Genomic DNA, 13,675 nt, shown 5'->3' on the forward strand with positions numbered 1-13,675 from the left:
TAGTGCTCGGGAGAAAAGGGGGCAAGTACTATTGCAAATTAATACGAATTACAAGTCGTATATATTCAGCACCATAATTTATTCGTGCAATGAGACTCACTTTGTTGGACCGATAATATTGAATTGAAATTCTATATTGTTATACCTTATTAATCGTGTGTTGTAGTCTGTCTGTATCTTTTTGTTATAACCTCCTTTTACCACTCACATTATTTTACTAAAATTATTTACGATAACAGGAACAGAAATAGTCTCGACAACAGATGCTGGGTTCAGTTCGACTGAAAGCTCTACTATAACAGAAGCTGGAACAACACAGACTGGAACCAGTGAATATGCCGAAACATCTTCCATCGAATCTAACGAACCAACATCATTAACGCAAGAAAGTACTACTGAAGGTAAATAAATCAAATAAATACTATAATTCTTTCTAAAATTCATAAATCAAAGGATTATATGGCGGCCAAAACTTGGTTGTGTTTGCCTAGTCTGACGGCCAATCAGCATGTCCTAAATTTTTAGATCCATAGAAGCAATTTTTAAGAAGACACGCGTAGCATCGAATATTGGGATTATATTTAATAGGTAATATTTTGAAGAGAACGGGTTTGATTTTCTGTGTGTTTTATAGATTACTCAAAACTACTTAACCGATTTTATGAATATTATCTGCAGTGATTAATATAGGCTACATTTTTTTCTAAAATTTGACACTTTCTATTTGTTCTTCGAAAGTTTCTTCAATTGGGCAGTCATTATTGGACGTGCACTGCAAAAGCTATATGGGGCTTGGCTATATAATATTAAAGAGATTCTTTGAAGTTCAAAATAGTTCAGGTTGCTCAAAAAATATTATATGCCAATCCAATTGACACTTTGTTACATTTATTACAATAAAACGTATTTACTTTTATATACTTCAACAGAATATACGTAATATTAATTAAATAGAGACAAATAAGGTTTTCGATGTAATTTAAGTCGCTAATAAGGTTGTGATATAAGTAAGCTGACATTTGAACAAACGTATTGCACAACAAAATTAAGTGGTACTTAGATTTACTTTTTCTAATAGTATCTAAATATATCTATAATATCTGTAATAATGTTCGAGATATTCATTTTTATTTTAATTATTTCTGATGTTAAATAAAAAAAAATACAAAAAAAACAACGGACTTCAAAAAACACTTTTCCAAAACAATAAATGTAATATGCACTAAAAACAAAAAAAATATTGCGTATTTTTATAGAATCTAATTAATTAATCTAATTCTAGTCACAATTATTGTTATTCTTGAAATCGGTGTCCTCCCGCCGCCTTGTCACGTTGTGCGTGCCACACAAGCATATCTCACCTACAGCTATGTATATATGTAGTTACAAACCTACCTTGGCTGACATCCACTCCAACATATCAAACGACAACAATTTAAATTATTGTTATTTTTTGACTTTTAGTGTACACACTAATAATTTGTCTAAATATATTGTGTAGACCTACTAAACTTTGCAATGCAGTAATGAACGTAAGCTAATGATTACAGACATTAGAAATTCGTTAATTTGCATCTTAGAATTGAAGAGTTTCGTTACTTTGTCATGGATTCCATGACAAAGTAACGAAACTGATTCCATTCCAAACTCTCACCAAACGACCTTTGAAGTATGTATATCCTTTCCAATAAATAATAATCATCAAAATCGGTTCGCGCGATATTGAATTATTCGTCCATTTGTCGCGCACATACTTTTAGCAAATGGTATTCTAATGGATGCCATTGTCAGATCTAGACCAAATTACAATTGGATCACACGGGAAGCACCAGCTTTCAAAAAAAGAATAATAAAAATCGGTACACACAGTCGAAAGATCTCAGGTAACAAACATAAAAAAACATACTGACGAATTGAGAACCTCCTCCTTTTTGAAGTTGGTTAAAAAGCCACCAATAGTCATCACAATATGGATAGTTAATATCTAATAGAAAATCGTGTTTTAATGGTAATTTTATGTTTTAGCTCAATTGGACTGGAAATCAACTGTGGAAGTATACACTCAACGGCAGAAATGTAAGATTAGGCGTAAGATCGCTAAATGCACGGATATTCGGATATATCCGTACGGATGCTGTCCTGACAAACGAACACCTGCGAAGGGGCCTTTCGATTTAGGTATTGGTCTTTATTTAAATATTACTTTTTCACTTCAATGTTCTTTCTTAACTAATAAATAGAGAATTGAATCATGGATGTTCCATTAACTGAATTATAATCAGCAACCGATTGCTGACAAACGGACTCAGTATCTACTATCTTAAAATTTCCTACTATGCAAGACGAAACCTAAATATGAATATGATTTATCTCCAAATAGAAATAAATTAAAAGGTGTACTTTATAGGCACTTCGCAACAAACTATCTACAGATACAGATAAGTTACTATCTTATACTGTAAGTAATTAGCTGCCAGTAATCTGAAGCTGTCCCAATATACCCGATAAGTCATTCTTATTGCCAATTCACTATTGCAATTTCCATACAAACTTCTATCCCTGGTAAGCTATACGTCGTCCCATTGACAGACAGCGTACGGTATGTACGGATAAGATGAGTTAACGTCGATAAGTTTATTGGGACAGAAAAGTCAACGATAGTTACGATTTTTTATCTCAAGGAGATATTGGAATATTGGAAAAGGCCGTAAGTCAACGATCTGGGCACGCAATAAAAAAAATGAATGCAACAGCTACAAAAAATAAAAGTTTACTTTTGTTGTAAGGTTGTAAGAACATTACGACGTGCGCTGACACAAAGTACGGTTGCTGTCCCGACGGTGTATCACCAGCTCTGGATGATAAAGGAGCGGGCTGTCCTGTCACACCCTGTAACGAGACGCTCTACGGCTGCTGCAAGTCTGACAACATTACTGCTGCTACTGGAAATGATGATGAAGGATGTCCCGTAATACCAGCCTGCAAGAATACAGAGTAATTTAACTAAATAGTAACAAATATTTAATGGAGTTTCAACAATTTCAAAATATTCGTTTAATTTTGTGTAAATGTGTATTTTCGAAATCTTAGGGTATCCCATGTGCTGGCCATCTCTGCTTGGTCACGTTCTTCGGTTTTGAAGGTCCTGTCCGTAATTCAAGGATTTCGTTAGGTTACTTCTTTATTGCGGTCGTAAGTGGTAGGCTAATAATTGTCAGATTGAAGATCTGGTCCGACAGTCGGCTAGGTGATCGTCTGCGTGGTCTTCTGCTTTCCACCTTGCCTATTACTATCAACTTGTCTAAATTACTCGAAAGGCGTCGGTCTAAGTGGTAAAAATACCCCAAGAACTTTTGATAGCAAATTGTGAACAATCTAGTGCCCATGCGAAGTTACTCCTCCGAGGCATCCTTCTCCAACACCACATCTCAAACGCCTCAGGGTTTTTCTTTTCTGCCGCTCGGTGCTGCTCATATGAAAATAGAAGTTCTTTCTCAGCTTTAGTCACGGATCATCGCTGTTGGTATCGACTAGTCGACGAAACTGATTTAAATAAAAAAAATCATTATGTCTCACAAAAGCGAATCTTACACAAAAAATGAGGTCAAGCTCTAAAGGTTGATGCATCCAATATACGATATTTTATATTTATGCATTTAATTCTTTATTATTTTTCATGAAATAATTTATATTATTCAAACACGACTCATATATTTGATGCAGCACCTTACAACCAAATTTGTTATGTATATTACAGCGATTGTAAAATACTCTATTTGATTGAAAGAAGTGGCCGTTGAGTTTCTTATTATGTTGTTCTCACGAGCGCAACTTTTTACGAACATATAGCAAATTCAGTAATTTAGAAGAAATATTTATAGTGACGATTCAGAAGCGCTTAGTTTAAGCCTGAAGGTTATTTGACTTTGACTTGACTTTAAAGAAAGATTTAATAATTTAATTCTCGGATTAGTTACCCTAAATTTAATAAATTTGAATATTACTTATAATGTCATCACCAAAATTCTTTTTTCAGATTTGGCTGTTGCGAAAATGAGACCATTTCCGCTTCAGGACCTAACAAGCAAGGATGTCCTGAAACAGGTATGTAAACGTCTATTACTTAAACAAGAACATAATATTATATTCAACAACGATTGAATCTGTACAGACAATATGTACACAAAAACCCAACTAATTATATACTCTATAACCAAGCTATCCATTGGTGAAAACGACATGAAAATTGGTGTAGTAGTTTTCGAATTTATCGCTAACAGTTTTATAATAAAATGTAGTGATAAATAATACTTTATTTTGTTCTAGAAGTAACAACGACAGAAGGTACTACAGAGTATTCAGAGAGTTCCACCACATCGACAGGTATTTATTATCTTTATAAGTTAATACCTACAGATAAAATATTACTGGTAGCTTTTATGAGCAAAAAGTGACGAGACGAGTTTAGCGCCTCTTAGAATTCTTGATTGAACTCGATATTCTGACTACGCAATATACCTCTTCACTTTGACACATAAATAACGGTACAAGAATTTTATGATTGTTTTGACCCCTCCCCCGTCATAGCTGGTCATATTTGTAAGACCCTCCCTTACTTAGTGTGATGTTAGATATTTCGCAATTATACATTTAATTTAAATAATACTATGATTTATAAACGTTATTGTTATGTAACATACTCATAACATATTACTTTTTTCAGAAACCCTTACAACAGACAGTTCGACAAGCTTCACAGGTATGTTAATATTTGAATTTTGTAACAAACTCCAACGCTGTTCTGTCAATAGAAAAAAACCGGTTGGTATGTATTCTATGTAGGTATTCGGGAATAATGTAGTCTAAAGGCATCAGGCAAGGAGTAAAATGAAATAACGACATATGACATATTATAAATTTTATAATATGTCGTAATAAAATGCTAAGGATTAATGTCGTATTTGTGTATAGAGCTATTATATTATTCTACCTACTAAGCTAGAGGTCCCGGGTTCGAATCCCGGTAGGTGCAAGCATTTATATGATGAATATAGATGTTTGTTTCCGAGTCATGGATGTTTAAATGTATTTATGTATGTTTAAGTAAGTATATTGTATTAAATATATCGTTGTCTTGTAACCCATAACACAGGCTATATATGCTTAACTTGGTGCAAGATAATTTGTGTAAAAAGTGTGTCAATATTATTATATTATCGCTTTATAAATGCAAATTTTTTAAAGTTCTAAAATGGATATAGTATGTTATCCTTAAGAGATATGTATATGCCATGGCAGACTTTTGTGTAGACGCACTTATATATAAGATAGTTTCACCAAAAAATATTTTGTTATATCTCAAAGGGTTTACACAGCGTTTTCGTTGAAAGCCCCTAAACGGTTTATTTTTTCCGACAGCTCCACAAAGTATCGTTAATGATTGTAAAAATGTATGCAACAACTTAACATATTTCACCACCAAGAAAATCGGTGCAGTAGTTTATCGCGAACAGACAGACAGACAGATGCGGCGAAGGACTTTGTTTCATAATATGTAAATAAAATAAATAAAACATTTAATTTTTTTATAGATAATGCCTGAACACTGGCAGGTACTTTATTATAAAAGTGTATACATTTACCCTTATATATGTATTTTATACATATGTATTTCTAATGTTATTATATGTTATTTTGTGAAAAATGTTTCACTTGCATTATGGTTTCCTCCTCCTCCTCGCGTCGGTTTCCTCAGTGCTGAGGGTCGTGATCATCTCGACAGAGTACTTTGTTGCGTATTATTTGCCGCCATCTGCCCAAAAAAGTTTAACTTTAAAGTTTATTCTATATCACCTTCTATTATTTTTTATATTATTTCCTTAGACCTAGAAGACTACAACAGTGGTCTACACCGAAAGTACAACAGGTATTTAAAAATATTTTTATGTATAATACAGTTTTATAAGATTTCACAGAACTTATATTCTTGAAACTAATATAATATATAAAAATACGAAAGAAATAAAGTTAATTACCACAAAAATTTACTATACGAATTAAGTCATCGTCAAAACACGCATTCAACTCTCAAAAATGCATTTTATTTGTATAATAATTTTAAAATGTTAATTAAATTTTAAAATTATTTTTCTACCTAGCCTACCAGTTATAGGCTCCTTTGTACTGGATGCAGGTTAGATTATGGGTACCACAACGGCGCGTATTCCTGCCGTGAAGCAGTAATGTGTAAAAATTACTGTTTCGGTCTGAAGGGTGCCGTAACTAGTGAAATTACTGGGTAAATGAGTCTTCACATCTTATGTCTCAAGGTGACTAGCGAAATTATAGTGCCGCTCAGATTTTTTGCGTTTCTCAAGATTCCTGAGCGGCTCTGCATTGTAATGGACAGGGCGTATCAATTACTATCAGCTGAACGAATAAGACTAAGGCTAAAACGGGACGTTACATAGCCAAGCGTGACAAGTCAGTCTAATTAAATATCCATAAATAATATGATCAGCGCGCCTAAAGAAGTTTCACTACAAGAAAAGACTTAAATATTTTTTATAGAAGTTTGTCCTCCACAAACGAGCATTCCTAATGTTAAGTAATCACCGCCGCCCACATTCTCTTGCAACACCAGAGGAATAACAGGAGCGTTTCTGGCCTTTAAGGAAGGTGAACGCGCTATTTTGAAGGTACCCATTCCACAGCTTTGTTGTACGTGGATGAAAGTTCCTTAAAACCGCACTGTGGAGGAACGCCACATATCCAGATAGTAGGGATGATATTATAATTTGTGGCGTGTCGTGTGAAACTGGAATTTGGCGGTAGGAATCAGATGAAACAGCCCTCCGGAACAGTCTCCGTGATAAATACGGTAAAAGCGAGGTCGCAACGCAACGATAAGGGATTTAAATCAACAAAACACAGAATTATAATTCTTCAATCTTCATATTATATTCGCTTACAATCTCATATTAACATACGTGAATGTATTAAAATTATAATTAAATCAAAGTCTCATCAATCCGCTATTTCATTCTAATGATTTTTAATTTCTCCCTCAGATGTTACGACAGACGACTGTACCGCTTCTGAATATGGATGTTGCCTTGATAACATCACTGAAGCTTCAGGACCTAACGGCCAGGGATGTCCATGCAGTATATCTGAATTTGGCTGTTGTCCTGATAATGTCACAGCAGGTAATACATCACTTCATCATCATTATTTTTTGTTTTAATGGAAAAGGAGAACAAACGAGCGTACGGGCCACCTGGTGTTAAGTGATCACCGCTGCCCACAGCCACACAACCAGATGGTGGGGATGATATCCTAACTTGTGCCGTGTCGTGGGAAGGTGAAATTCGGCGGCAGGAATAAGGTGAAATAGCTCTTCGGAACACTCCCCACGATAAATACGGTAGATGACACACAATGAAACGATATCTCTACGCAACGCCAAGTGATCCAGCAGTTCACAGAGCACTGGGTCCCCGACAATTCGAGCTGCTCTGCGTTACATGCGGTCAAATGGATCGAGCTGATACTGGGGGTGCGCCAGACCCGTGATGACAGCAATAATTATTTCAGCCGGAAGACGTCCACTGATCGATCCTATCCATATCTCATCCAACCTTTTCCGGTGATCTTGACCAGATCGTCGATTACATAACTCTATTCGGTTCATTATTGACCACAAATTATTTTTCCGCTTTTGCAGATATATTTAAGATTTTGTACCGAAATAGTTCTAATGAGAAGCCCTGCTCCACTGTCAAACTGTCTGCTAACAGTAGTAATTTTTCACAGTGTGTATTGCTGTGACGATACCATAATGATAGACTCACCAAAACAATAAGTATATTGTTAACTCCATAAAGAATAGATCAAAACACAACTATGTAATTTTCGCCTGTCCCTTGCAAACCGACCATTTGTGACACCGTAGACTTAAAAGTGGTAACCGTAGTATTGCAAATATAACAATCCAAGGAAGCCAGATAGACTGGCGCCATAACGCGTTACGTTACAGCGAAAGTTATCACTTCAACAATGATGATAGTAGTTATTTCAAATTTAATATTAATTTTAGCTATAGGTCCAAATCTAAAAGGCTGTGGATGCATCACGTCTAAGTTTGGATGTTGTTTGGACGGTGACACTCCTGCGCATGGACCGGACCTGGAGGGCTGTTGTGCGCAGTCTCCGTTTGGATGTTGCCCCGACAACTACAAGGCAGCTGAAGGACCACATCTTGAAGGTTTGAACTTGGCATAAAGGCATAATAGGCATTTATTTTCTCAAATTTTATTCCTTTAGAATTCTTTTTGTTATCTTCTCTTATTTGAGAGAAAAGAAGCGGCGCAAGAATTATCCCAGCATTCTTTTTTGTGCTCTCTTATTAAAATATGCAATATTTGATGAATACATCGTACAGATGTTATACAGCGTAAAGATCTCGGTTGGCAGGTAAGGTGCATATGAAGTTGGCAACGTTACCTCTCTGTATGGTCAATCTTATCCTGTGACAGAGGTACGTACCAGACCTTGGGTCACCTGTCAAATCGGTTAAACGCTTGAATACCTCTGCTATGAGTTTTTGTACCGATGAAGCCCAAGGACCCATCGTCTCCACCCCAAAGGTAACAAATATGTATCCATCACCGAGTGATGCATATTTCCTCCGCCTTTGATTTTCGGACTAGATAAATAACAGAATAACTTATTTTTGAACTTGATATTTCGTTAAAGATTCAGGGAACTGTTGGATGATATGTACATGACACTTTTTTCAAGGCCGTCAAAGGTTTTACTTAATATATTTATATGGAACTTATTGAAAGAACTATCAGATACTACCAACATCAGAAAGATGTAGAGGACATTTTTATTTTACATTTTGGTTCCCTTATTTCAAATTATATGTATGTATAAAGTCTTGTTTTTTATTCAAAAAGTTTTTTTTCTAAAATGATACTTATACGTGACGCCTCAAGGGTTCAGAAAACACCAGTATAGTCCGCGAATAATTTATTACCATCCAATTGTCAGTAAAACTACTTGGGAGACATTTATACACATCACCAATAATTAAATTATTATCACACTCAATTTTCTACAATAATGTTCAATCACTGAATGTATAAATAAAGTACGACTCAATATTACACCCCTAAGTAGCAAATAATGTTAAACAATGTTGTTTCAACAAACAAAAAATAATAAACAAGGAAATTAGGTTGTTTATGTAAGAGCAAATTAAGTTATACTCGACCTTAATGTGCAAGACATAAGGTCGAGATTGTCTCACGCCGGTAAGTAATAGGTACGAAGGAATTTTCTGACTCTTTCGTAACATAAAACTAAATTTCAGGATGCAGTTGCCAGACAGCCCACTTTGGCTGCTGTCCGGACAACGTCACCATCGCACGAGGTCCCAATAACGAGGGTTGTGGATGTCATTACACCGAGTATGGATGCTGTCCTGATAGGTAATTTGTTTCTAAAATAAATTTCTTAAGGACTCTATAGGAGATCAAATGAAATACGTTATAATTTTTAAAACTTTAAACAAAAATTTGGTTGTATGATGTAGCTCTCTCTTTGTCTAGTATTTAGAATAGTATGAAATAATATTATTTTTACTAACCCAATGAAGCAGGATTTTTATATTTACAGTATTTTATCATGCTAAAAAAAATCTTAATGTGTCTCTATTTTAATTTATTCTGGCGAGCTAGATCCATAGTGGATAATTATTTTGAATTAAAATTTACGTCATTGTATAGTCTAATAAATTTTTCAGACTCTAAAGATGATTGACAAAATTATTGGGGATTTGTTTATTTTTCAAATAAACAAATCCCAAATAATTTTTAAACAAATAACTAAATAAAATAAAAGGTCGCTCGATGTTCAGTGAAGTCAGTCTCATTTATATAAAATGAAATTGTGTTTTTTTTAATGAAAATAAGGGACGAGAAGAGCAGGACGTTCAGCTGATGGTAATACGCCCTGCCAATTACAATGCAGTGCCGCTGAGGATTCTTGAAAAACCACAAAAAATCTGAGCGGCAACACAACTGCGCTCGTCATCTTGAGACATAAGATGTTAAGTCTCATTTGCCCAGTAATTTCACTAGCTACGGCACCCTTCAGACCGCAACACAGTAATGTTTACACATTACTACTTCACGGCAGAAATAGGCGCCGTTGTGGTACTCATTATCTAGCCGGAATCCTGTGTAAAGGAGCCTCCCACTGGTAGATTAGACTAGTAATTATTTTTGTCCTATGTATCCTCTCAAATGCTTGGAAGTGGGCCTTTTACTGTATTTTAAAATGCTTTCATGTTATTTTCTAACTTACAGTATGCCATAAATCTGCATTAAAACGTACACAAAAGTTAGCATACCTACGTCATACTTTGTAATTGTACTTTGTGAGAATAATCTATTTTCCTACCCCCTTATTCATAATGGTCCGCTAACTTTAAACATCCGCTAAGGAGTGTTTTTTCTAATTCTGACTTAGGTCAAAAGAAGAAGACAGAGTGAGAATTAGCAATGCTTGAAGTTAGCAGACTATTATGAATAAGGGGGCTAATCTATATCTAAGCTATTACGTAAATTTTTTCGTGATACATACCTATAATTGTATAGGTATGTGTCATCGGAGACCTTTCCGCTCAATAACCCTATCTTAATTTGAATACAAAAAATATATTGGTACTTTCAATTTGTATTATTATGAGTTATGACGTTTGGTTCTTTTATTTTTAGCCATCTTTGCGAGATTTTTACAAAATTGTTCCTTCAGAAAAGTAGAATAGCACGAGGAATAAATCATTTTAATGATTTTTGCTTCGTTAGGCCAAAGAAGTATAACTTCTTCCGTGCATACATAAGTACACACACCCTTTTTTTTTCGTTTACCAGACATACAGCAGCGACTGGATATAACTATGAAGGCTGTGGCTGCCACACGTATCAATTCGGGTGCTGTCCTGACGGTGTGACGATATCCAGTGGCCCCGGTCTCGCGGGCTGTCTCTGCCAGCATTCTCCATTCAAATGTTGTGGTGATGAAGTCACAGCGGCTACTGGACCGGATGGAGCAGGATGTAACTGCGCGAACAGTAAATATGGCTGTTGTCCTGATGGAACTACTGCTGCAGCAGGGCCGAAATTCCTGAACTGTACAAATATACCGATAAATAGACAAGGTAATGCTACAAATGTAAGAAGGGTGTTGAGTAGAGAGTTCGCTTTATTGTGTGTCTTCTACCGCATTTATATATAAGCACAATAGTATAGTCATGCCATAAGGCTTGGTACAATAAAATAATTCAACCAACTTATATACACATTCAATTCACACAAAATATTACCTTAATCTTAAATACAAAAATAAAAGAAAAAACATAAGTTTTTTCTATGGGAGAGGAGGACAAGTGCGTCACTTGTTGTTTTTTTATCACCGCGAGCCATTCCTGTTGTAACAAGAGAAGAATCACAGGAGCGTTGCCAGCCCTTTACTTAACTTTACACGCTTTTTCTTAAGGTACGCTTTACGCTACACATCCAGATAGTGGGGATGATATCTTAATATTCTTTTTCTATCTCGCTGTATATCCGTTAGAGATTTTCTTCTCTCTTGCATTACATAGATTTTTCTATGAATTAAATTTGATAAAATAACCAACGCAAGAGAAAAATAGTTGTTTTGTTTATAATATTACTTGTATAATATAAGGAGACTTATTTTTTCAAATTATTACAGAGGCTTGTAGTCTGCCGAAGGACAGCGGCGAGTATAACACTAACGTCATAGACCGTGCAGTCGTCACAACTAAGAAGTGGTACTACGACATGACGTACGGTGGATGCGCACCTTTCTGGTACTTGGGCTTCAAGGGCAATGCCAACAGGTTCTCAACACAAGAAGAGTGTCAAGATGTCTGCGTTCATCCAGCGCCTAGAGGTAAAAGGAAAAGGGTATATTATGCATAGTTCTTAAATAAGAGTCAATTTTATTTGTCCTTTGAAGTAGTGCAAAAAGAAAGTTGGAAAATTTTAATATTTATTAATATTTGTCGTCTCCAATCCGGGGTATAAACAGGAACACCCCTTTGTTGCATTGGTTCATCATCAGCCGGAAGACGTCCACTGCTGGACAAAGGCCTCCACCAAATACTCATCCAACGTATTCCGGCGATCTTAATCAGATCGTCGGTCCATCTTGTATGGGGATCCATCCATGGGTTGGTGTGTGCTTTGACGGCAAGTGAGATTTCTTCTTTTTAGTTCTCCAGACTTCTTCCTTATACTTTGGTAGGGGCCTCTCCGCACTACTACTACGAATCTACGCACGCATGTAGAAGTCCCAAAACGGTTGTGGAGGTACCACTAACCGGCTCCTTGAGCAAATCGAATTGACTACAGATTCCTCGTTGCAGCTGATCTCCATGATAAGGATTCTTGGTGATCTCAACGCACACCACATTGGATTGTACGGCTCATCATCACACGATCAAATTTGAATGTCATTGAAACCGATATATATTTTGTTCATAGACGCGTGTAAATTGCCGTCATCAAAAGGCTCGTGCACAGGATATAATGTGAAATGGTACTACGATTCTAACCAAGAACGATGCGCCAAGTTTATCTACGGCGGCTGCCTCGGCAATGATAACAGATTCGACTCCGAGGAACTATGTCAAGCCAGTTGTAGGCCTGAGAAGACTGAAGGTTTGTGTCGATATTAATTATTTTACTAGTCACGCGTCCGTTCTGAGAGTTCTTACAGAGCGTCGTGGTATTTCCGACAAATATAATATTTCAATTAATAAAATTAAATATTATATTGATTCCAGTGGGAGGCTCCTTTTGCACAGGATGCCGGCTAGATTATGGGTACCAAAACGGTGCCTATTTCTGCCGTGAAGCAGTAATGTGTAATCATTACTGTGTTTCGGTCAGAAGGGCGCCGTAGCTAGTGAAATTACTGGGCAAATAAGATTTAACATCTTATGTGTCAAGGTGACTTGTGAATGTTTCTGGCAAATAAAGAACTTTGACTTCGAATTAAATATTTAAGGCATGTAAATAGTTTAAGAAGTTCATTAATATTTCTAGAGCAATGCAAACAGCCAATTGAACAAGGAAGCTGCGCTGGCTCCTATCTCCGTTGGGGCTTCAAGCCGGAGACGCGAAAATGCAGTCAGTTCATCTGGGGCGGGTGCGAGGGTAACGCAAACAGGTTTAATTCTGAAGAATTCTTCTAATGCGCCTGGAGTACCTCAAGGTATGTATCAATGAAATCAGTATAATATAGTTTTAATCTTATTTGTCATAGGGAAATGGGCGTTCAATAAAATGCATCCTCCCTCAAGTTTGTACGATTTGTGAGACATTCATTTACCAGTGGGAGGCTCCTTTGCACAGGATGCCGGCTAGATTATGGGTACCACAACGGCGCCTATTTCTGCCGTAAAGCAGTAATGTGAAAGCATCACTGCGTTTCGGTCTGAAGGGCGCCGTAGCTAGTGAAATTACTGGGCAAATGAGACTTAACATCTTATGTCTCAATGTGACGAGCGCAATTGTAGTGCCGCTCAGAATTTTTGAGTTTTCAAGAATCCTGGGCGGCACTGCATTGTAATGGG

The 13,675-nt window shown here is 36.2% G+C and overlaps 1 protein-coding gene across 1 annotated transcript in view; it reads left to right on the forward strand.

The window, feature by feature from the left end:
- Positions 1–5,133, forward strand: part of LOC126966099 (papilin-like) — a 28,100-nt gene extending 22,967 nt beyond the window's left edge. The window contains exons 14-19 of the mRNA XM_050809972.1: positions 240–401; positions 2,026–2,178; positions 2,787–2,994; positions 4,037–4,104; positions 4,327–4,383; positions 4,724–5,133. Coding sequence (XP_050665929.1) covers positions 240–401; positions 2,026–2,178; positions 2,787–2,994; positions 4,037–4,104; positions 4,327–4,383; positions 4,724–4,842 — 767 coding nt within the window. The 3' untranslated portion in view covers positions 4,843–5,133. The remainder of the gene's footprint in view (positions 1–239; positions 402–2,025; positions 2,179–2,786; positions 2,995–4,036; positions 4,105–4,326; positions 4,384–4,723) is intronic.
- The last annotated feature ends 8,542 nt before the right edge of the window (positions 5,134–13,675 follow it).

This window comes from Leptidea sinapis, chromosome 9 (assembly GCF_905404315.1).
Source record: "Leptidea sinapis chromosome 9, ilLepSina1.1, whole genome shotgun sequence".
Classification (NCBI taxonomy): domain Eukaryota; kingdom Metazoa; phylum Arthropoda; class Insecta; order Lepidoptera; family Pieridae; genus Leptidea; species Leptidea sinapis.